The 24,256-nt window shown below is 41.0% G+C and overlaps 2 protein-coding genes and 1 pseudogene across 2 annotated transcripts; 1 reads left to right on the top strand and 2 right to left on the bottom strand.

Annotated features, from left to right (window-relative positions):
• Positions 1-1,363: 1,363 nt before the first annotated feature.
• On the bottom strand, positions 1,364-3,591 carry LOC145467267 (uncharacterized; annotated as a pseudogene).
• Positions 3,592-6,712: 3,121 nt separating this feature from the next.
• Positions 6,713-15,251, top strand: LOC145467484 (carbohydrate sulfotransferase 11-like). Its single transcript, XM_081451042.1, has 3 exons — positions 6,713-7,470; positions 12,490-12,527; positions 14,029-15,251. Exons 1-3 carry the CDS (start codon positions 7,356-7,358, stop codon positions 14,839-14,841), a joined length of 966 nt encoding a protein of 321 aa, XP_081307168.1. The 5' UTR covers positions 6,713-7,355; the 3' UTR covers positions 14,842-15,251.
• A 4,740-nt stretch (positions 15,252-19,991) lies between these two features.
• Positions 19,992-22,157, bottom strand: LOC145468217 (carbohydrate sulfotransferase 11-like). Its single transcript, XM_081451886.1, has one exon. It carries the CDS (start codon positions 22,068-22,070, stop codon positions 21,333-21,335), a length of 738 nt encoding a protein of 245 aa, XP_081308012.1. The 5' UTR covers positions 22,071-22,157; the 3' UTR covers positions 19,992-21,332.
• Between the last annotated feature and the right edge of the window lie 2,099 nt (positions 22,158-24,256).

The following is a 24,256-nucleotide window of genomic DNA, read 5'->3' as shown; positions in this document are numbered from 1 at the left end:
TAGTCGGCGTCGTAAGGGTCTGTTAACAAAGAGGAAAGGTAACCCTAACGCCAGAGTTATCCTAACAATTAAGTCTCTAGCACTCGAAAGTTTGTTGTTTTGTATCGGCGTGCTTATGAGGCAGCCAGAATACACTAGGATGACAAACCCTAGCCGAGCGTGAATGTTACCCTTGCACCTGGGTTATATGTTGTCCTTGTAAACACTCAGATAGGTACAACTCAGCTACCTGAACAACTTAATTTCAATTCCGTAAAACAAAATATGTTCTACACACTGACGATCAACAATTAATCACCGAAATTGTTTATATCTTGTTTGGCGCTAAAGTTTTCGATATGTTTGTTGCTACTCAGTGTCGCTAAAATATCCTTAAGCAGAATTGTTTGCAGTCTTGCCTTCAAACGCGTTCTAAAATCAAGAAAGAAAATGGTGTCTGGATGATAAAGAGCTTGAAATCAAAATTTGATTTTGCTTGTTAACTCGGGCTAGGATAACCCTACTAATACGGTGCCCTCCCTTCTTGTAAACAGGCCTCAGTACAGTCCTTGTGGATCGTAGGGTTTGTTCATTGTTGACAAGAACAGTTCTGTGTTATGTCCTTTAGTAGTTCCATGTAGGGAGCTCTCCTGCGCACGGGAGGCTGTGATACATCTAGGCCCAGGCCCTCGCATACACGCTTGAGCGTTGGTAACTTGAGCACCTTCAAGGTATCACCTCTCGCCATTGAACAAAGATCGAACTGGTCATACGTAATAGGATGCTGGATCTGGCTTGCTGTGGCCGCCACGTCTCTGGTGCTAGTAAAATTTGTCTCCTCTTCTGATGCCTGGATATCTAACTCATCCATATCTTGCTGGCGAGCGGCAGCATTAAGACTCGAAAAGAAAGATGCGACCTGCGAGGCTGTAAGGAATTCTGATGACTGGAAAAGTCGCAGACAGTCAGCACCACGAGCACGGCGCATTTCACGAGCAACGACCTCCGCATCGAGCTTTCGGCCTGTTGTTTGGCCGATACTAAATTTAGCCAAAATGTAGGACTTTTGTTTATTGCTGAACCGATAAGCTTTTTTGACAGCTCTTAGAGCCTATCCCTCCTTGGCAACTGCAATAGGGTAATCCTGTGTAAGCGTTGAGGTTTTTAGGGTCGGTAATACGCCAAAGCTCTCCTCCAGGGCGGACTTGTCGCTCATTTTGGCTAGAACTATCACAGTATGTCTCTCAGGTGACCGTGTGCGTTTCTCGTGGGACAACTGCTTGTCAAACGCCGATACCCGTTGAAAGATGCGCACGCACCCATCCTGGGGACATGAATAAACCCCAGCAACCTTGTTGCTCTCCTCTGGATTGACATTCTGCATTTACTCCGAGCTGGCTTCAAGAGTTGTGACTTTGGTCGACTTGTTGCCCAGAGGTTTGAAGTCTCCCGGGGAAAATGCTGCCACTAGTCCGCTCTGACTAGGTTCTGAAACATGATGAGACACACATCCACATTATATTTCAATCCAGAAACAAGTAACAATGCAGTTATTGTTATTGGTAATGTCAGGTGTTGAAGAGGTACTACTGAAAAGCAAGTATTACCCATCCCTCACTCCCTCTCTACCTAACACTATTAATCACGGAGGTTTCCGTACTCGTTATTGTATCTAATTAAGGTCGAATTGTGAAGAACACCGTAGTAACGGCAAAATGAGAGTTTGGCAGTCCGTAGAACAAATCGTGACATTATGTGTACAATATTTGGCTACTCACCAGAAGACCTAGAAGACGATGCATCCAGTTTGATTACATCACCAGGACCGACACCATATGCATCCCAACAAGTAACGGAATCTGTTGAAGTAAACTCAAAGTTGTTCAGCTTTGTAATACCTGCTATTGTCTGGGCCGTGTCTTGCGTCTCGGCAATGGTGTCCATGGAAACCACTCGGACTCCCTCCAATCCTCCATGAGAAATCAATGTAATCTTCATGTCATTTGCAGCGCACACGTCGAGCCCTTCATTTATGTATGCCCTGATATGGAATTTGCATGACGCAGCCAATCGATCTGCCGCACCTTGACCACCTTGCCGATCGCTAAAATCAATGCGTGCCATCCGAATACCGCAACGTGTTCCCATATGTCGGTACGCCAGGATTGTGTGAGAAGAATGGTAACACCTGGCGTTATCCCGACGAAAAAAGGCCGTGTTGATTTCCGGGTGCTCCTGCTTAAGTGTGGTCAGCATGTGGTGCATGGTGGCTACGACTGCAGAGCTTCCCTGGCTACATGACTCGATGACGTGGATGAACCCTTGCCACTGTAGGAACCCTTCTATTCGTCGGTATACGACTGATATGTGCCAGGATATACCACGCTTGCCAAACCAGTTTGCTTGCGACTCTCGGTACCTCTGCGGCAAAACTTTCATTGCCCAGTCGTTTACAATGAAAACCGTTTCTTGGTTGAGGGCATCGATGACATCCAGGCGAGCCTAATCTTGGTGTGCTGATCGTAACAAATGACATTTCCATGACTGGATGGCAAGCGTGGCGTGGTCAGACATACAGCTTCGTCTCTGTCGTCATCCATGTGAAACGGCGCCTTAGCTACGACTTCTGAAATGGCAGTCAGCGTAGAATTTAGGTTTTCGCACTGCTCGCATACGTATTCGTGTCTGTGATCGCATTGCTGCCGAAGGTCTGGGTTGGTGCAATCGCTAAGGGCAAACACACTGCAGTGACTAGCTACCTGGGAGTTGGTGCTAATGTGATCCTGTCAAGGAATGCAAGTGGGCACTACCGGTTCAAAAACAGCATAAATGACACCACTCACCAGCTCTCGCCAACAGCAACTTCATCTCTGTATTGATACTCTCATCCCCGCTTAGTTTGAAGCTTGCCAAATGACTGCTGACATCTCTCCTGCAGTCCTTTAGACTAACGCACTCGAGGTGTCCTGGATAGTCACTCGATTGCCGCAAGTGCTGGACCTACCTTGTAGCGTAATGTAGCTAAAGAAAAATGCCATATGAAAAATACAAACACTTAGGAGCACAAAATGGCACAGCTAAGCCCAACAGCAGGACTGGTCTAATATGTTCCAGGTTTTCCAGTTCAATGTAGCCAATAATTATACCGCACCTGATGTGCGCGTGACTTGGCTGTTGTGTTAATTCGTAAATAAACTGACCTGTATGGGTGTTTTATATGCTTTCGGGAAGATTTCAAACACATCTGGTTCTTACAACGGATGCTTTAATGTTAGCTGAAAGCTGGAGCGATAGCAAGTGGATGGTAAAACGGGCTTTGGTGCGTATTTTGTGTTTATCTTAGAAATATATTTATATGAGTGTGCGTGATTTGCGTGGGATCGGGAAGTTGTAGGTGAAAGGTGAAATTAGATCAAATTACAGTCCAGTCGGCAAATGAGAAATAACAAATACGTTTACACTATTGCGCGTAAATTAAGCGCTGTTAGAAACCAACGAGATGTTATCTTGTACCAAATCTTGTTTGGAGAGATCTGAAATGCATTCATAAAGTTGAAAATACATCCGAGAAGAGACGACCATTTCTGCAATGTTTACATAGCAGGTCGCCATGTCATTTTAAAATAGCTTTCCCACAACAACTTATCTTGAAATCTCAAGGTAATAATCACACGATAGATATATATTTTAGGGTTTTATTTCGTAAGTTGCTCAGAAATAACGATAATCCAGTCACTCAAATGTACAAAGCAGCGAACATTGAGGTTTCGGTCTTTCTTTTACGTCGGAATGTAGATAAATATTTTGACAGATGTGCTGAACATGGTTCGTAGATTCCAGGTTTTTTCAAAGAGAATCAGTTCAAGTCCGACCTTGGGATTTGGCAGGATAACAGTTAAAAGACAAATCTTTTCAGCTCTAAAGTTAGATTCTGAAATAATTAGATACCAGAGAGGGTTTTATCCAGTCAAAAATAGCCAATATTTTGCCGCTCGTTAACAGGTCGACGGTAGTGTTTTTTGAATGGCTTGAAACTTAAAATAATGGAGCATTTGACCTATCTTTCAACTTTAGCCGTAAAGAGGAATAGCTATTCTATATCTGAGCAAAATTTAACAGCAATTGACTGAATTTCAAGAATTTACCAACGCTTCGTCTTTCTGTGTTATTTGGTGCATTCCTTTGCGCGGAAAACGCACTTTGACCGCATTTTCAAACTTTCGAATTTTTTTCAAAAACAAAAAAGCGCTGGAATTTAAAATTATGATTTTTGAAAACAGCACACTAAAGGGTATCTTGAGACAAAATATGAGCAATGTGCCAAAATAGTTGCTGTCGCAAGATTCTCAATGCTCTCAGGCAGGAGCTCTTAAGTCATATATTATCTTGAAATCTAAACAATGTACTTTATTGGTTCCAGCTTACTTAAGCTGAGCTTTAGAAATGCTATTGGCGCACTGTAAAATGCAAATTGTCATTTCATTACAGCTTTATATTTTGTGCTCAGCTTATAATTACGTGTTTGCTACCATCTGTAAGCACCTTTTTTTCGTTGATGACTGTTAGTCTCCAAACAAAAAACTCTTCAGCACACCGATGATAGCAAAGCAACTTCCGCTGAGCCCATTAGATTAAATTCCGGGTACAATTTACGCTACTTGGAGGCCCTGTCTGCTGATGGTAAGTGGAGAAAGACAAGAGTTTGAGTCTAACTGCAGTCCGTGCTCCGTCAATTCCTCCATGGACATAGCACTTATACCCCATCGACACTACACCGGTGGAATTTGAAAACGCAGGTTTCACTCTGAAAACGCAGCAAATGTTCTCCGTCCACACTACGCCTGAGGAATTTGAAAGCGTAACAATCACCGCAACAAAAATTCTGGCAGAGAAATCACATGATTATCGTGACTTCATCTTTTTCGAAAAGCTCTGTTTTTAAAATGTGTTCCGTCCTCACGAAAACGAAAAGCCGGCAGCTAAGTTGTAACAATTCAAGAGCCGAGGATGCATGCGTTAAATAATTATAATTGGAATTCTTCACTTGCTGAAAATTGCATGTAAAATGAAAATACAAATCATATTATATAATAACTCTGTTGCAATAATCTTTACAAATTAATTTGTTCCTAATAAAAAGGTCATTCCCCTCCTCCTTCAACTAGTGGTTTCTCAGGTTTTGTACCCGCAGCTAGTAGTTTACTCGTTCTCTGAATGATCATGCAAGGAATATATAAAAAATTAAATTATTAATCTCTGCTTTAATTTCTATTTTACAATCATTTAATTTTTTTATGAAGTATTTTGCGGGATATTCAACGCAAGAGTTACTTAAGCTTAGATATTTACTATTCAAGTTGCTTCGTGGAGTATCTTCTTTATTCAATTGCTTGTTGTTTGCTTCACCTTTTAAGTTCCGTTCACGGAGATTCTTGTTTTATTTCAACATCTGGCGTGTTCGTGTCAGAATCTTCGTTTGTTGTAAAGACAGTAAGCTTAGTGTTTTTTTTTTTTTTCAATGTTTTTGTTTTTATGGTTCATTTCTTATCTCCTGAGAACTGGTATTAACTTTTCTAGTTTGGCTAGCTTTGCATTCTTTTATGGGCCTGCCACGAATGGCTTGTGCGTTTGTATGTATGTGAGATGAGCAAACACAAAACGGCCCTTTCCCTTTATATGAGACACGCCTGCGGTGAATTGAGGTAGTTGTATTCATCACGTCCAATCCAAAGGCAGGTCGTCCGGGTCCAAGATGGCGGACGACTTGAGAGAGGATAAAAAGTCGCTTTCGAAAGGACGAAGTGGTGGCATTACATGTTGAGTCCCTTAATAATTCATGGAGAAACGCTGAGGGCAATTATATTTTCCTGAAAGAGCTTGCATTGAGAGAAGTGGATAGGACATACTGAGAAAGAAAACTTTACTCTGACGAGGGACCGAGTGTGTTCGGCTCTCTGTGAATGTGGGAAGAAAAGTTACGTGAACAATGTAGCAATCGTATTTTCTGACTGTGCATTTCTCCTGTTGCTGTCGAATAAATTCGAGTGTGAGTCCCGAAACAAGAAGTTTTCAGTAGGCAAGCCTTCGTCCGCACTTTCTGCCATCTTGGACTAAACTTGATGATAGAACTTTCATAATTCCCTGCAGGTGTGCCGCATAGAGGAAAAGGGCCATTACCAAGCTATAGCACTGGGTTGCTAAGTAGCTAGCCAGCACTCTAACGTCACCAAAGTCCTAGTCTTCGCTCGATGATTCCAGCTGCTGACGATAGGAGATACAACCTCGTTCCCAGGCTCTCTCTTCGCTGCCTCCCTTGGTCGTTGGAAGAAAGACCCTGGTCACGCGACAGCCTGTGACACAAACTTTTCCACCGGGATAGAGTCAACGAAAAATTTTTGTCGATCTCAATTGAAGCGAATGAAAGGTCATCGCTAGCCAGAAACTTAAGGGCGAATACACCTTTGAAATTCTCCAGTCCTATCGTAACTTCACACAGATCAGACGAAATATATTTTTATATATTCCGCGTATTGAAGTATCACTCTGATTTTAACTCCAGCCGGTCGATTTACTATTTTAAAAAGAAGTAAAACTGTTTCGCTGTTTCATGTTACCTCGGCTGAATTAACGTCACGGCACATTGTTCGCGAAATAAAGCGATGTCTTATTAACACTTTGCAAAATATAATTCTTGATTATGGCAAGGAACCGTGTTTCAACATCTGTCTAAATATAAACTTAGTATACATAAACCTGATGCAGATTAAATATATATATGTGTGGGCTTATGTCGACAAAACTGTAAATCATTTTACACTGCTGTAATTCAAATGCAAGTCAGAATTCTCAGCTAATTGGCCGTGTGACAGAAATACTTTTTAACAATCAAAATACCGCACAAAGAAGAAAATAAATTACCTCCGAATTAAAAAATTCAAGAGACTGATCCACTGGTTTCACTTCGATTCGGTACGTGACATTTTACATGTGCTAACAGTCAAAAAGTTTGTGCTCCGCTCGGCTGCCGAATTTCTTTGTGAACGAAAGTCGTCTATATTTTGAAGACGGCAGAAATGGTGTAGCATTCTTCATCGGCAAAATTCGACTTCGAACCCCGATAGAGCGGGTAGTTTTTACCGACTGCTCGAGGTTTTGAAACCCACAAAGTTTGGCACAGCAACGAACAAAACACTTTGCCACCCCTACCAACACCAAGAGAATTTTTACCACCCAGATTCTGGGTGGTCATGTGACCAGCCGCAACCAGGGTCTTTCTTCCAACGACCAAGGGAGGCAGTGGAGAGGGAGCCTGGGAAAGAGGTTGTAGGAGATGAAGCAATATTCATTTTGGCCACGTCGATTCTTAATTGGCAACGATGGAGGCGAACAAGAAACAACTGTTGCATATGGCTCTTTTAGCTGCTGGAATACTGCTAATCCTCGCAGAATATGAACTATATGAAAAGCAACAGAAGGCGAACCCCGACACAGGTAAGGTTTGTATTTTAATCATGCAGTAGGACAAATCGTGTTGGCTATGTCCTAATTAGAACTAAAAGTGCATACACAGGACCGGTGTTAACTATGGCTCATAATTACGCCACATACAAGTTCGCGCCACTTCGCAGAAAAAATTTAGACAAATGTGCGGAAAATTAAAAACGCGAGCGGACGCTTTCTAGCACAGTGAATTAGATCCCTCCAATTTGGTCAAAGTCATGCTTTGACAAGTATCTGAGTCAATACACTTTTTTAGTCATAAATTGCTCAGCGTGAGTCCCTTATATATCCTGTATTACGAGTGCATTGCGCATTCCGTACTCGCCATATAACCGTCTCTTAGTCTTAGAACTCTTGCGAGTATACATTCAAATACAACCGTTATACATCTTAGCACGCGTATCATAGCTCGCGCAATCAGTATATCAATTTCATTACAATATTTTTCTTTGCAAAACGTGGAAACTCTGAAGTCCCATATTTTCATGAGTTTTCAAAGGATTCTTTTGAAACTTCGCAAGTTTACTACACTCGATTTGATACGTCGAGCGGTGAGGCTAATTTCCTTAGTTTTTTTAATGAAAAAAAGATTGGAAAAGCGTGACATAGTCGAAGTGGTCCTGATTAAAATAATGCTAATAATGAATGAAAATAATAAATGATCAAGAGCTAGTCTGTTACCTTGGTTGTTGTGTGATCAGTGAAAACATCCCGTGAATACATATCGAGCGCGAATTTGACAAAAATAGAGTGATCGTATATATCTATCTTACCTTCTTTCGTGGAAAGGACCATTATAACGTTGTAAAGATCCTCCGAAATAGGTGGGTTTCTAGTTTTAAATTTTCAGTTTTACTCGTGGTGATAATATCTGTTTTACTTTTTTAAAACATTTGATTGACGTTAAAGCTACTTGCCATATATGGTCACTACTTACGAGCTACAGCTTCTTATAATACAATATCAACATTACTGACTTACCATTTTTAAGCATTTTATGGACAGTTATAAGGAATTGGGCCATTTTATTATGTAAATTTTTAATTTTTCAATTTTCTTGTTTTAATTGTTATACTTGATCTAATGCTTCACTTTTTAATATTTTAGTGTATCTCATATCTCGGTTTTTTTGTATAATCGTTGCATATCTGAGAATCAGTTTCTACATTTTCAATTTTTAACACAGCATCTTTTTTTTATTCTGTAAATATTTATACGAGGGCCACTGGTTTTTCAGTTATTACTGTTGTGTGCTACCCTCAATAAATAAAGTTGATTATATATTATTATTATTATTATTATTATTATTATTATTATACTGCGGCTACTAACAAATACAGTACTGCGCAAAATAAATGTAAACCAGAATTGACGAATGCCGCAATAATCACGATTAATCGGTGATATTTGAACGATATTTTGCATCAAATGATATATCCCGAAAAGAAATGGGAAGCTATTGATGTTTGCCGTACACAAATTCGCAATTAGCCAATCAGAAGCCGTCTCATGATATGGCTATGATATCATGATCACTTGAATTTGGGCACAGTAATTACCTCGTCGTATCTCTTTGGTACTCGTGGTCTCGCCAAAATACGCACTCAGTCGCTTAACCAAACTCGCTTGATACGAAAAGGTACGACTGGATATAAGAACTGTTGCAATATTTCGCTGAGTCCTTAAAGTCTTGCCGCTTTTATCTTATGGTGCCGAGTTCAATCCGTGAGCCTAGGGCAGTCATAAGTCTGCTGGATTACTTGATGGACAGAGTCCTCCTAAGTATGTGAGCAGTTCCAAGGAGGACGGTCTTCTGTAGCTCTGTTATTGTAATATTGCCTGGGATCTTGCCGATCTAGTTTTCTGTTCCCTTCTCGACAAGCCCGAAAGCTCCAATGATCACTCGTACTGTTGTTGTTTTCATTCCTCAGGTTTTCTCGATTTCAATCTTAAGATCTTTGTATTTTGTGAGTTTTTCCATTGTTTTCAAGGAGGTGTTTCTTTCTGTGGGGATGAACATGTCGATAACCAGACAGGTTCTTTCCTTCTTGTCTTTCACCACTATGTCTGGTCTGTTTGCTTTTATCTCTTTGTCGGTTTGGATTGGCATATCCCAAAGTATAGTCGCTGTTTGGTTTTCTGTCACAGTAGCTGGTTCATGTTCGTAGTGTTTATCTTGTACTTTGATGTTATAGTGTTTGCATATTGTCCAGTGGAAATAGGCTGCAGCTTTATTGTGTCTTTGTATGTGTACTCTGTCTTGGCAAGTTCAGGACATCCGGAGACAAGGTGGTCAACTGTTTCTTGAAATTGCCCACAGATTCTGCACATTGGGTCGGTTTCATCTTTCAGGATCTTGTTTCGGTAATAGTTGGTCTTAATGCATTGATCTTGGGCAGTAATAATGAAACCTTCTGTTTCTGATTTGAGGCCAGGTGTACTCAGCCAATCGTGGGTTCTGTCTTGGTCTACATCCTTCTCTTTTGTTCTTTTTGGGTACTAACCATGCAAAGGTTTTTCTTCCCATTTGCTCTTGAGTTATTCTAAAGCTTGTTGTTTGGCTTTCAGCTTAACCCTTCGGGCATAGGTCGTGGCTGGCTCATTCTCTGCCACTTCAGCTTCTGGTAAGCTGACTTCTCGCCCCTATTTTGCGGCTTGATGGTGCATGGACATTGTTTTCTTGTCGCGGTCGTGATCCCTCGCAATTTTGAGGAGGTAATCATCTTTGTTGTTGAGATATGTGTTTAGGCCAATTGTAGTTGTTTTGTAGGTAATTTCTAATTGTACAAGACCCCTTCCACCTGCCTTTCTAGGGATATATAGCCTGTCCACGTCAGCTTTTGGGTGATGCACTTTTGCCATCGTCAAGAACCTCCTTGTTTTTCTGTCTAACTTCATAAGTTCTTCCATTTTCCAGTTTATGATGTTGAAAATATAAATGACGACTGGGACAGCAAGAGTGTTGATTGCGTCAATTCTGTTGGCAGCATTAAGTTCGGATTTGAGCACCAGGCGAATTCTACCGTAATACTCTTTCCGAATTTTCTCTTTCATCTTTGCATGTTGGATCCCATCTCCTTCATTCGCACCAAGGTATTTGCAGGTGCCTTCCTGCTCGAGGTCTTGTATGGTGGTACCAACATCGAGTTCGACGTTTTCGGTTTTCGCCAGTTTACCTCGTTTGAATGCAGCTTTGGCGCACTTGTCAAGCCCAAATTCCATTCTTATATCATCACTGAAGCCTTTGACAATTTTAAGTAGGCCTTTCTGGTCTTCATCAGACTTGGCATAGGTTTTCAGATCGTCCATGTAAAACAGGTGAGTGATGTTTGCGTTGCTTATTTTGTATCCGTAGTTACTCTCATTCAAGAGAGAGGATAAAGGTGCTAAAGCTATGCAGAAAAGAAGAGGTGAGAGGGAATCTCTTTGAAAGATACCGCTGTTTATTTTTATTTTGCGAGAAGATATTGTTCCCTTATTATGGTTAAGCGTGAGGGTTGTTTTCCATTTGGTCATACTTGCTTTGATGAAATCTTTCATTTTTGGTGATATCTTCTAGATTTCAAGACATTTTAATATCCAGCTGTGGGGAACGGAGTCAAAAGCTTTCTTGTAATCCACCCAAGCTGAAATGAGGTTTTTCTTTCTCGTCTTCATATCTTCCAGTATAGCTTTGTTCATGAGGAGTTGGTCCTTACAGCCGTAGTTCCCTTTTCTGCAATCTTTTTGTTCGGATGGTAGTAAGTTGTAATTCACAAGATGGCTATAACATCTAGCTGACAAGATTGATGTTAAGATCTTGTGCATTGTAGGAAGACAAGTGATGGGCCTGTAGTTTTGGGGGTTTGCCGTGTCCTCGGTTTTTGGAAGGAGGTAAGTGATATCAGTTGTTAGCCAGTTTGGGCATTCCCCTGGGTTTTCGATGCGGATGTTGTAGGCATTAGTCAGATCTTCATGTAAGGCTGTCAGATGTTTAATCCAGAAGTTTGCTATTCCATCAATCCCAGGAGCTTTGGGGAGGCGGTACTGGCTTTGGGGTTACTGGTGCTTGCCAAAGACACCACCCCAGACTATGGTGGGCGGGAACGTCCATCTTCCCGAAGTAGGCTAAGGCACCGGCCTGTCCTACCCCACTGCCCATTTATTATTATTATTATTATTATTATTATTATTATTATTATTATTATTATCATTATCATTACACTACTGTGGCTACTAACAAATACAGTACTGTGCAAAAAAATGTAAGCCAGAATTGACGAATGCCACGATAATCACGATTAATCGGTGATATTTGAATGATATTTTATATGAAATGATATATCGCGAAAAGAAATGGGAAGCTATTGATGTTTGCCGTACACAAATTCGCAATTAGCCAATCAGAAGCCGTCTCATGATGTGGCTATGATATCATGCTCACTTGAATTTGGATACAGTAAATACCTCATCGCACCTTTTTGGTACTCTTGGTCTCGCCAAAATACGCACTATCGCTTGACCAGACTTGCTTGATACGAAAAGGTACGACTGGATATAAGGACTGTTGCAATATTTCGCTGAGTCCTTCGTGATTTATCGTTTGCACTGAGCGATACATCGTTTCCATCTAACGAAAGATCGCCACAGCTTAGCAAAATATCGTTTTTGCTCATCGAGATACCGTTGTTCCGTAGCGATATATCGCTAAACAAAACCAAGTAACAAAAAATTAGACTTTTAGGCAATATATAGGAAGTTAGTGTCTCCTGATCTTGCCTTTTTCTAGCGCACAATCGACCTGAGCTCTCAATCCTAGACTCATGCAAATATTAATGAGCGGCATTTTGGTGGACATCCCTGGAGTAAACTGTTGAGACAGTTTTACAATGTTTTAAGTGCGCACGATACCACAATGTAATCACACCACGTCAGAGTCGTCCCCACTCCCCCCTCCCGTGTTCCTAACCCGCTCGACGATGCTGCCTCCACACAGATGATAATCCTTTCTGTGTTTTCTTTATTTCTTAGAGCCAAGTCTCAAGGTTTCAAATGTACAGACTCTACAGGTATGGTACTAAAACTGGTGCAAATCAATCGATCGATCAATCAGTCAATCAATCAATCAGTCGATCGATCAATCAATAATAATAATAATAATAAATAAATATCAGTCAATCAGTCAAGCAATCAATCAATCAATCAACACTTTATTTAAACACGTTGCGGCTGGGAGCTAAGTAAGCACGATCAATGAACGAACGTGTATGCATCTAACAAATAAAGTCATTACACCAAAGCGAGAATATCCTAGTGAGTATTTTGAGCCCCCTCCACCCTTGGTTAAGTCTGCATACGAGCCAAGTGGCCCATCAGGCCGGAGCTTACCCCGCATTCTCTAGCATGAAGCGACTAGGAGTATTTCTACTCCACCTGGATGGGATGCTAGTCCATCGCAGGGTCACCTTCAACGTTAAATTTACCAGTACCCATTTATACACCTAGGTGAAGAAAGGCACTGTGAGAGTAAAGTGTCATGTTCACCCTACGGAGGAGAAATTTGAAAACGCAGCTCTATTTCTACGGTTAGGATACCGTCCACACTAATCGGGGCTTTTCGAAAACAATCTTCAAACTAGAGCAATTTGAATATGCTGGCTTTGCGTTTTAGTGTGGACAAAACATTTTTAACGGACTTTTTCGAAAACGATGACGTTGCAATAATCATGTGATTTCCCAGCCTTGGCCTTCCTTAAACCCAAATCCAAATGACCAGTGATGCATTTATGGCTTTTTCAGAGTGAAAAAGCCGTTTTCAAATTTCTCCGGCGTAATGTGGACGGGGCCATAGTTTCGAGTTTGCAATCGTGACGCCATGCAATCGTGAAGTAGCATTCACGCAAAAAGAAGTCGGATTTTAATTGTACTTCAATTGTGACGTCATTGCAAAGCTCTGTATCACGATTCGTAGCCCAATCTGTATTGGGGTGAGTTTAGTCCCGAACATTTGCTATTTGCACAGGTTGAGTCAAATTTAGTAACTTACCAGATGGCACGCGTTTCAATGTGAAAAATGAACAATGTTTTCCATTTCGTTTACTAATTGCTTTTGGGATGTTGTGGTACTTAGTAATCTTAGAAAATGAGAAATAGAGGATACGGCCAAATATATATCATATACAGCTTAACGGATGAAAATCGTTTATTTCACCAGCCAATCCATGGCGTAAAATCCAACCTTGATCAAAACACGACGCTTCTACCATAATATTCTGAGGTATTCGGGAACGGTTGACATGAAATGCAGCTGTAATTTCCTGTTAGAAACTGGACTGTTTTCTAGCCTGCCTCCTGACCTGCTTTTTGCCTATTTTGCGGCCTTGAATACTCTTGAATACTATGGCCACATGATTGCATATTCAAGGCCAGAATTCTCAGTCTAGATCTAGTAGGATATTTTTGCTTTGGTTCAGTGACCTAGTGTATTACAAATTGACATATATCACCTCTGGAAATTTTTCCGTTCGAATTTAAAAATGACAAACTAATTAGTTCTTGTTTCATTCACAGGGATCATATCATTTCCGCTCTCCAAGGGAGTTAAGACAAAACGAACGCAGAAAACTGGTTGAGACGTTTTGCAAAAAGACTGGACACAATTTGATGCCAGACCCTTCTCACATTATAGTGATTCCGTCTCTTAAAGTGCTCTACTGTATAACACCTAAAGTGGCTTCCAGGCAATGGAGAGAAATGCTCTATTCATTTTCAAACATGAGGAAAAGAGCGCTTCTACTAAGTCGGTATCCTCCCGAGGAGCAAAAGCAAAAGTGGGAAAAGTATTTCAAGTTTACGTTTGTTCGTGAGCCGTTCGAGCGCATTCTGTCCGCATACAAAGACAAGTTCGTTTATCCAAGATTTCCCCGCAAAAAACTTCAACTTCACGGCACAGCAATTCTGAGAACCGTTCGTCCAAACGCTTCCAAGAGCGCACTTGATAAGCTTGATGACATCACTTTTCGTGAATTCATTGAATATTTAGTAACGAAAGGAAGCAGCAAAAGTACGCCTGTTATGAATTGGCACTGGGACAATTACGTCAACATTTGTGGAATGTGTGCCGTCAACTATGACTTTATAGGTCATTACGAAACTTTCGATCAAGACTTGGCAGATTTCAAAGAGGCTGCAGGGTTATCGCCCCAACAGGCAAAGAAATTCGATGCTCGAGCCAACAATAAATCCAGTACCGCCTCCTCTATGCTCAGTTATTACTCGGAGATTCCCGTAAAGTGGATCAACATCCTTGGGCGGTTGTACAGAGCCAACTTCGAGATGTTTGGATACAACTTCCCGGGACCTCTTAAGAGTCTTTTTGAGTAAAGGAAGAGATTATAGTCAGGATGTGACATTTTGAAGACTTTTTAGCTTTTTCCGTCTTTTCTTCTTTTGATATGGCGCGATAACTTTATGGCTTCTGAGTACTCTGGTCCCTTAAGTCGGCAGTTTAAGCCATGCTTGGAGTACGTTTTGCGTCGTATTAGAGAACCGATGTCTCTCACGCACGCAAAGAAGTATTTGGTTGTTTGAATTTGAATTTTATTCTTTTGTTGATTAAACACCTGTGTTAAGCTGCAAAGATAAACCGATTTGCCACAATTGTAACGTAACCCTCACTTATTTTTCATTTATGTGGAGAAATGTAATAGGTCAACTTGCTGCGCTAAAGATAGTATTGCACAGGCAATAAAATATATGTACATTACAAAAGCTGAAGGGTTAGACTTTTGAGTATTGAGAAACACCAAATACATCGATTAAGTCTTTTTTTTGGGGGGGGGGGGGGATTCATGCGATGTTATTAGGTTTGAGAAGAAAGACGGCCGTAAAACGGAATTTTCTGATCTTAAAAAAAAAACATGGCAAAAAAGAAACAGCAACAACAGCAACAACAATAACAACAAAAAAACTCAAATTAATAAATAAAGAAAACCAGGTGATCTCGAACATATCAATCAAGAGATGTTGATGAGATTGGCTGTTTAGAAGTGCAGCCAATATTTTGCAGCTGACATAAAGTTTTCGGAAACGAAATGAGCCTCAGGTGTAACAATTCATATCATCTTGAAATCTATACTTTACTGGCTCCAACTTATATGCCAACATCCCTCTCGTAACACTACACCCGCCAGATTGATGCGCCAAAACCCCCCAATTTTTAATTATAAAAGGTAACTTTCTTAGTCTATTTTACTTATGATGTTGCCCTAGCCAATAAATGAAAGTTAACCGCGCGTAAACCAGTATAAAAGTGAACAATTAAGCATTTGGTGAGAGCTTGTAAGTCAGTCACCAAATCATAACCAGTTTCGACCTAGTCCAGGCCTAAGATAGAGCAGGTATGCTATCGTCCATTCCAAACAGCTTGGCTACAAATTATGGCATCGGCTGTTAAAGTGGCATCGACCGTTTACGGTAACGTAACGAGCCCTAGGTGCGATAATTCATAGCGGAGCTCCGGCGGCCCGAAGGGCCGTCAAGCGGACCACCATACCCATATAGGAAAGTAAAGGAAATCCATAAATTGATTTTCTCGTGCTAATAATGGCTAGCGGTATTGCTTGTAGGTGCGTGCGCATAACGACGACAACAACGGCGGCGGAGTCGCCCAAGATGGCAACTTCACTCCAGCTAATAGGGTGACAGACATGCAGTCTTAATTTATAACGTACTTCTTTGATTTTGGACATCCATGTTATGGTAAATTGACACCTGTCAAAACAAGGTATCCGCTGACTAGTATCACGTAACCATAACGTGGGCTTAAGTTTAGAGCTCATCGAGGTTACTTGTTTTTTCAAGTTGACCGCTGACCAAGTGCTGGTTTTCGATTGGACCGCGGGCTCATGTCAGGTTAACTTGCTGTAAATCACGGTTGTTCGGAACCCAGTGCGGCACGATTTCGTTTTTCTCTCACAGTCAATCATAACATAGACAAATTGATGTCAGTTTTTCGTGCGTCTGTCCTGTTGGTGGTCATGAATTTCGTCATAACATTGTCAAAGTAATAATAATAAAGTGTATTATCGTTTGTCTCAGGATGTAGTCACTTGAGATGTAGATCGCGACGTTTCGACTGCCTACCGCTAGTCTTCTTCAGGCGATGAAGTAGTTGTGGATCCACGAGGTGATAGCTGACACGAAGCTGAGTGTAACTGTTGAACTTACTACTGGTGATGCCGTATGATAGAAAGAATTCTGCACTGGGTGGCTACCACAAATTAACAGCGAGGCTAACCACAAACTTAGATGGATTCCTCTGAAAGTGGCATTAAGAACCCACTGGAGAAACTTTAATAACAAAAGCTGAAATGTTAGACTTTTGAGCAGTGAGAAATACCAAATACATCGATGCAATCTTTTTTTTGGGATCATGCAACCTTGTCATGTTTGAAAAGAACGAGGGTCGCAAAACGAAATTTTCCGACCTTTAAAAAAAACAGGTGATCTTGAACATGTCAAAAGATGTTGATGAGATTGGCTGTCTAGAAGTGCTACCAATCAGTTTACAGGTGGAATAAAGTCTTCGGAAACGTAATGAGCTCTAGGTATAACAATTCATATTATCTTGAAATCTATACTTTACTGTTCCAGCTTACTTAGGTTAAGTTGAGCTTTACAAATGTTAATGAAAAAGTTTTCATTTCATCAAAGTTTGCATTTTGTGCTCAGCTTATAACAACTTCGAGGAAAAGGTTGTTGTTATTCATCGTGGTAGATGCAATAATAAAGTGTATTATCGTTTGTCTCACGATGTAGTCACTTGAGATGTAGATCGCGACGAGGGATACAGGGCTCCCCATGGCTGCGCCGTCTCGTTGTTCGTAAATCGATCCGTTGTACTGGAAATACGTAGATCTTAATACAAAATCCAAGAGGTCGACGATTTGAACTGGTGTCAGTACCTAGCGTATGATTCACACCACCCTCAGTCAGTAAAGCGCGGTATTGTGAAGTGTCTGTACGACCGGGCTAAACGTCTCGTGACCAAACCATCAGTAATCGCTGGAGAGAAGAAACATCTGTCATCTGTATTTCTTTCTAACGGATATCACTCCTCTTTTGTACAGAAGATCACAAAGGCAAAAACAACCCAAGAAGAGAGCCTCTCGCGGAATTTAAATCCACCGCCGTTTTACCTTATGTCCAAGGAGTTTCGGAGTCTCTCCGCCGCTGCCTAGAACAACAAGGCATTCGCACCGTCTTTAAGTCCGACACGACACTTCGGTCACACTTAGTGCGACCAAAGGACACCGTCAACCCGGCTAAACAAGATGTTGTTGTCTACAGGATTCCTTGTGAGTGCGGGAAAGTCTACATCGAGGAAACAGGGAGATCTATGCAGGAGAGGAACAAAGAACACGAAAGGGATATACGACTCGCCCGTACCCAGACCTCCGCCGTTTCTGAACACACCCACGAGACCTGCCACTATCCTAGCTGGAATGAGGTCAAGTTTATTGATCGAGATCCTCACTGGTACACACGTAGGGTCAAGGAAGCTATTCACATAAGACTTCACCCTAATAACATCAACAGGGATAGTGGAATTGAAATTCCTGAAGCATGGATGCCCACGATCAAGAAACACAACAACAGAAAAACGGTACAACAGCGTACCACTGAGGGAAGAGCTACTCGCCGGAACAATGAACAATAGGAGGATCGAAATGCATCAATCACAGCCGACCTTTGTGATATAAATGATACCGTGCAATCAGTCGACCTTATCGCCTGAAGAAGACTAGCAGTAAGCAGTCGAAACGTCGCGATCTACATCTACATTTTAAGAACGTCAAATTTCCAAGGGGCAACTGTCAGACTGATGGTTCCGAGACATAAATACTCTATTGTCTTTATTGTTCGCCACTAAATTTTCTTCCGCGCGCCGATTCAAAAATCATATTGGTGGAGGTCCGGCGGCCCGAACGGCCGCCAAGCGGAGCCCCATACTCATATGGGAAAGAAACGGAAACCCATGAGTTGATTTTCTCATGGTTATCATGGCTAGCAGTATTGCTCGTGGGCGCGTACGCACGACGACGGCGGAGTTGCCCAACATGGTGGCCATACTCCAAATAATAGGTTGACAGAGACATGCAGCTTTGGTTTACCGTGTACTTCTTTGATATTGGACATCCATGTTATGATCAATTGACACCTATCAAAACAAGATATTCGCTGACCAGTATCACGAGACCATATCGCGGGCTCAAGTTTCGAGCTCCTCGAGGTCACGTTTTGTTTTTAAGCTGACCGCTGACCAAGTGCTGGTTATCGATTGGATCGCGGGCTAATATTAGGTTAACTTGTTGGAAACAGGGTAGGATTGTTCGGAAGCCGGTTAACGCTAACCCGGGATTAAAAGTTAACCGAATTATAACTTTTTCTTCTCTACAAATGTTTTTTGCTGTTTTGTTTTGTGTATGTGATGATTATTAAAACTCAAAACAGAAGGCCAAACAATATACAGAAAACCTCACCGCAAAGTTACAAAACTCAAATCAAAATTCTACCTTTTCAACTTTTGAGATGTTAACCGTGACAGCTAAATGTAAAATTTGAAAAAGACAACAGAAAAAAACCCTCTAATACAATTTCAATTGTTTATTTTCTACAAGCCCACTTGTTTACAGAAACATTTTCACGGACGAGTAGTATACATCCGGCTATTTTCCGCGAACGGGCACTATAGGCTGTTATAGTTCGCCACTAAATATTCTCCGATTCTTATTGGGTTAAATTGATCACGTGACGCAATAGTGTTCATCTGCGGAGAGACACTATCAGCCCATAGTGGCCATCCGAGGAAACTTTACCCGGGTGGATAGTACTCGTCCGTGAAAGTTTTTCTGTAAACAAGCGGGGTTATAGAAAATAAACAATTGAAATTGTAGTAAGTAGGTTTTTGTCTATTTTCTTTTTCAAATTTTACATTTGGCTGTCACGGCTTTCATCGAAAAAAGATGAAAATAATTCAAGATGATTTCTGACCAGGCGCGCGGAAGAAAAGTTAGTAGCGAACAATAAAAACAATAGAGTGTCTATGTCTCGGAACTATCTGATAGTTGTCCCTTGGAAATTTGATGTTCTTAAAACTGGCATATTTTCCCTCGAAGCGGGGCAACTGTCAGCGGAGAGTTCCTCGACAGAAACACTCTATTGTTTAAATAGTGTCTCTCCGCGGACGAACACTATCCCGTTACGTGATCAATTTAAAACAATCAGAATCGGAGAAAATTTAGTGGTGAACTATAATCTGTGATAGATAGTGAGTAGCGTAGCAGTGTGCCCTTGTTAACAAAATGACGGCCGCTTCTTGGTGTTTTCGAAGTGTCTGTGAAGAGGATTTAGATATGACTAGTAGATTTATACTAAATCAAATAGATTATTCGCTCTCGATTTCTATACGTGATAGTTGCCTCAGGCTGCGCCCTCGTCAACTATCACGCGATAGAAATCTCGAGCTCATAATCTAATCCTCTTGCTTGGTGGTCTCAAAAAAAATTATATGGCCTGATTTTCACTACGACATAAGCACAAGCATGAGCATGCATAAGTGTGGTGAGGGCGCGCACAACACAAGCATGAGCACAAGAGGAACATAGTTTTTTGTTCTTCTTGTGCTTGTGCTTATGTCAAGTGACAACGCCCTGCTGTACGCAAAAGCATAAACATCGTCTGCCACTGATCCTGTTTACCGTATCGGGGAGGTAATTACCGAAAAAAAAATGTAATTTTTCATTCTGCACGTGGCTACGTGTTTATGCTTGTGATGTGAGCGTCCTTTCGCGTATGCTTATGTTGTGGGCGTCGTCACTACCACTATGCCTATACTTGAGTTTATTCTTATGTCATAGTGAAAACCACAATCACTAGAAGAAATAAAAAACGTCTGTTTCGCTTGTGCTTGTGCTTGTGTTGTGCTCGTCCTGGCTCGCTACCATGTGCCTATGCTTGTGTTGTGGGCGACCTCCCTACCATGTGCTTATGCTTGTGCTGTGGACGTCCTCACTACCGTTATGTTTATGCTTGTTCTTATTTGGTAGTGAAAACCTGCTTTTATATATAGTGTAGTCTTTTCGCCCAGGAGTATAATAAATAGGTACTGATCAATAGTTGGGGACATTCAGAGAAAGTGCGGCGAGCTTATTATGGATAGCTATCAACTAGTGGTTGACTTACGAGGTCTTACACATTCTTTGATTTGATCGTCTTGAGACTGATAAATGAATAAACTAAAGAAACAAACTGTAAGGGGAATGCCAGGAGCAGATGCTGAGCAGTTCTGCACCATAACTTCTGAATGCATCATATTTTCATAATCTCAAACAAGAAATCTATTGAATTTTTCAAATATGAGCTCTTTGCGATTTTCACCTGAGAATAGTAATAGCAGTAACTTCAAACAGTACATCTAGTCAGTGATTACAAATATTCCAAGTTCATCGTGATTACACCACTCAAAAGACTCTCAGAGGTCCCAGGAAGTTTTATCCAAACATCTAGCTTGACAAAGGCTTGGGAAAAGAAGATGTGCTCTCAAATTTCAGTTCGACAGGAACATCCCTTACAAGATAATGGCTTTCTATTTGCAGTTTAGATTATTAAACGTCTCCCAAAGTCGCTATGACTTCTCGATTAATTCTGCTCAAATAGCCCAAAGATGACTTACGTATCCCCAACTATCCCAACGTAACGGACGTATGAACCAAGAGAGGTCAGTATAGTCATAAAGTTAATTATGTCGTCTTATCAAAGAAAAAAAAAGATCGGAAAAGCTAAAACATAATTAAACTGTCACATCCTAACTGTTATCTCTTCCTTTGTTCAAAGAGACTCTTAAGAGGTCCAGGGAAATTGTATCCAAACATCTCAAAGTTGGCACTGTACAAGCGCCCAAGGATTTCGATCCATTTTACGGGAATTTTCGAGTAATAACTGAGCATAGAGGAGGCGGTACTGGATTTATTATTAGCTCGAGCATCGAATCTCTTTGCCTGTTGGGGCGATAACTCTGCAGCCTCTTCGAAATCTGCCAAGTCTTGATCGAAAGTTTCGTAATGACCTATAAAGTCATAGTTGACGGCACACATTCCACATATGTTGACGTAATTGTCCCAGTGCCAGTCCATAACAGGGGTACTCTTGCTGCTTCCTTTGGTTACTAAATATTCAATGAATTCACGAAAAGTGATGTCATCAAGCTTATCAAGTGCGCTCTTGGAAGCGTTTGGACGAACGGTTCTCAGAATTGCTGTGCCGTGAAGTTGAAGTTTTTTGCGGGGAAATCTTGGATAAACGAACTTGTCTTTGTATGCGGACAGAATGCGCTCGAACGGCTCACGAACAAACGTAAACTTGAAATATGTTTCCCACTTCTGCCTTTGCTGGTGTGGAGGAAACCGACTTAGTAGAGGCTTATTTCTCAGCTGGTTTATATTAACAAATGGATACAACATTTCTCTCAACTGCCTGGAAGCCACTTTAGGTGTAATGCAGTAAAGTATTTTGAGAGACGGGATCACTGCAATGTGAGAAGGGTCTGGCATGGAATTGTGCCCAGTCTTTTGGCAAAACGTCTCAACCAGCTTTCTGCGTTCGTTTTGTCTTAACACCCTTGGAGAACGGAAATTATATGATTCCTATAAATGAAACAAGAACTTTTATAAGATTACAAACTACCACAACATTACAACTACCTTTAGTAAAGGGGAAAGTATTGTCCATTTAGCGCCGGGAAACGAATGCCATCTCGCAAGTAACTAAATTTAACTCAATCTGGGCAAATAGCAAATATTTCGGAGTGAATTCGCACTAATAAAGATCGGTTCACGATGTGTTACACTAAAATATCCAGAGCTTTGCAACGACGCCAGACTCGAAGTACAACTGGAATATTCTTTCAGAAACCTGTCTTTTGTTTTTTCGGTTGTTTTGTTTTATTTTAAGCTGGTTTTCACATGACGTCACTAAAATTCAAACTACAAAACTATTGATCTTCTTGAGATTTTACTTTAATGATGTATAAGAGCAGCTGAAAACTAATATTCATACAAATTTTCGCTCCGAATGGGCTCTTGGTTTTGTGATACACCACGCTTCAATTTCTAAGTTTTTGCGTGACGCGGCATTTACATGACGGCCTAGAGAGTTGTCATGATGGTTAAAAAAGTGACTTATTTCAGGGAATTTGGCTATTTTAACAGTTCATGTTTTAGAAAAAGTATTATTTTAATGTTTTTGAGTTCCTCGAGGGAGAAATTCATGCTTTGTAGCCAAACTCAGTGACAGATGTTTCTCTTGGTTTCCGGCCGCCATGTTGGTGCCCATACGGATGGACACCAGCATTGCGTCTCCATACAAATCTCTATAAATTTGGGTCAGTAAAATCTTTCTCCGCATATCTTGCATAAGAAAAATTGCTGTGACCAGAATCTTGGCGAGAGTCTTTGCATATTTTACCTTCTTTCATTTCCCAGGTTTTGGACTTTATCTATTGAGCGGTTTTGATTTTTATTTTGATCTATTCTGAATGGCGTGACATTGAAAACCAACAATACACCAGGTGTACGTCACGGGGACGGGTTCACGATTGTATGGCGTCACGATTGCAAATTTTTAAACGGCTTTTTCACCCTGAAAACTCTTCAAATGTTTTCCTTCCGCTTTACGCCAGAGAACTTTGAAAATGCAGCAAACACCGGTCGTTACGTGCTGGAGATATGTTTGAGGAAAACCCTGGCAGGGAAATCACATGATTATCATAACGTCATGGTTTTCGAAAAGTTTCGTTTTGAAAATGTTTTCCGTCCACATTAAAACGCAAAGCCAGCGTTTGCAAAGTCCTCCTGTTTGAAGGCGTTTCTTATAAAATAACTGAGCTACTACGCGTGCTCTCATTGGTCGATAGGTGTGTTTAGATGAGAGTATGTAAACACGGTTGTGACGTTTTAGATTCGCGCGTATTTTTGAGAATTACTTTATAAATGAAATAGAGCACTTTTTCCGTGTTTACATGGCCTCATCTAAACACTCGGGCGTTGGGAGAATTCTCGGAAGTTATGCAAACCCGAGACTCTCGGGTTTGCATAACTGTCTCGAATTCTCCGAACCCTCCTCGTGGTTAGATGAGACTATGTATACACGGAAAGAGTGTTCTATTACTTACTCGGAAAGCTCCGAGACGGACTAGTGTAGACGAAATAGAGCTGCCTTTTCAAATTTCTCCAGACTGGTATGGACTCTAGGATATTTTCGCTTTGGCGTAGTGACTTTCTTTGTTAGATGAGAAAAATCAAGGGAGGAATTTGCAGATTATCTTCATGGTAATGCACAATTTCCAAACCAACCATATACAAAATGTCCGCACTAACACTCAGTAAATTCTCCGGGGCAAGTTTTCAGGTACAAGTACTTCTATTCGTTTGCACCAGTGTAAGTACCGTACCTCTTTTATCACCCGCTCAGCATGACTTGACACTGAGAAGTAAAGAAAACACAGAAAGGATTATCATTTATGTGGAGGCAGTGTGGTCAAGAGCTTAGGGTGCTCGAAGTGTAATCCTTAATCCCCTTTGGAAGTAATCTAGATAACTTACAGAAAAAAACCCATTGAAAATGTTTCTGCTTATACCATTCTTCCATAGACGCACATGTATGTTTTAGGTCAGGTTCCCTGTCAATTCGCTCTCTACCGCAATGTACGTACTTTGGTCACTGTCACTCTCATTGTCAC

Source organism: Orbicella franksi, chromosome 14 (assembly GCF_964199315.1).
Source record: "Orbicella franksi chromosome 14, jaOrbFran1.1, whole genome shotgun sequence".
NCBI classification, from domain to species: domain Eukaryota; kingdom Metazoa; phylum Cnidaria; class Anthozoa; order Scleractinia; family Merulinidae; genus Orbicella; species Orbicella franksi.
This window is presented reverse-complemented; position numbering and strand designations above follow the sequence as displayed.

What these genes read in the sequence shown, in the direction of transcription:
- LOC145467484 (XM_081451042.1), top strand. Translation starts at nt 7,356, where the DNA reads ATGGAGGCGAACAAGAAACAACTGTTGCATATGGCTCTTTTAGCTGCT. An exon ending in GAAGGCGAACCCCGACACAG is followed by an intron (nt 7,471 to 12,489) that starts GTAAGGTTTGTA and finishes TTTATTTCTTAG; the next exon opens with AGCCAAGTCTCAAGGTTTCA. An exon ending in CAAATGTACAGACTCTACAG is followed by an intron (nt 12,528 to 14,028) that starts GTATGGTACTAA and finishes TTTCATTCACAG; the next exon opens with GGATCATATCATTTCCGCTC.
- LOC145468217 (XM_081451886.1), bottom strand. Translation starts at nt 22,070, where the DNA reads ATGCCAGACCCTTCTCACATTGCAGTGATCCCGTCTCTCAAAATACTT.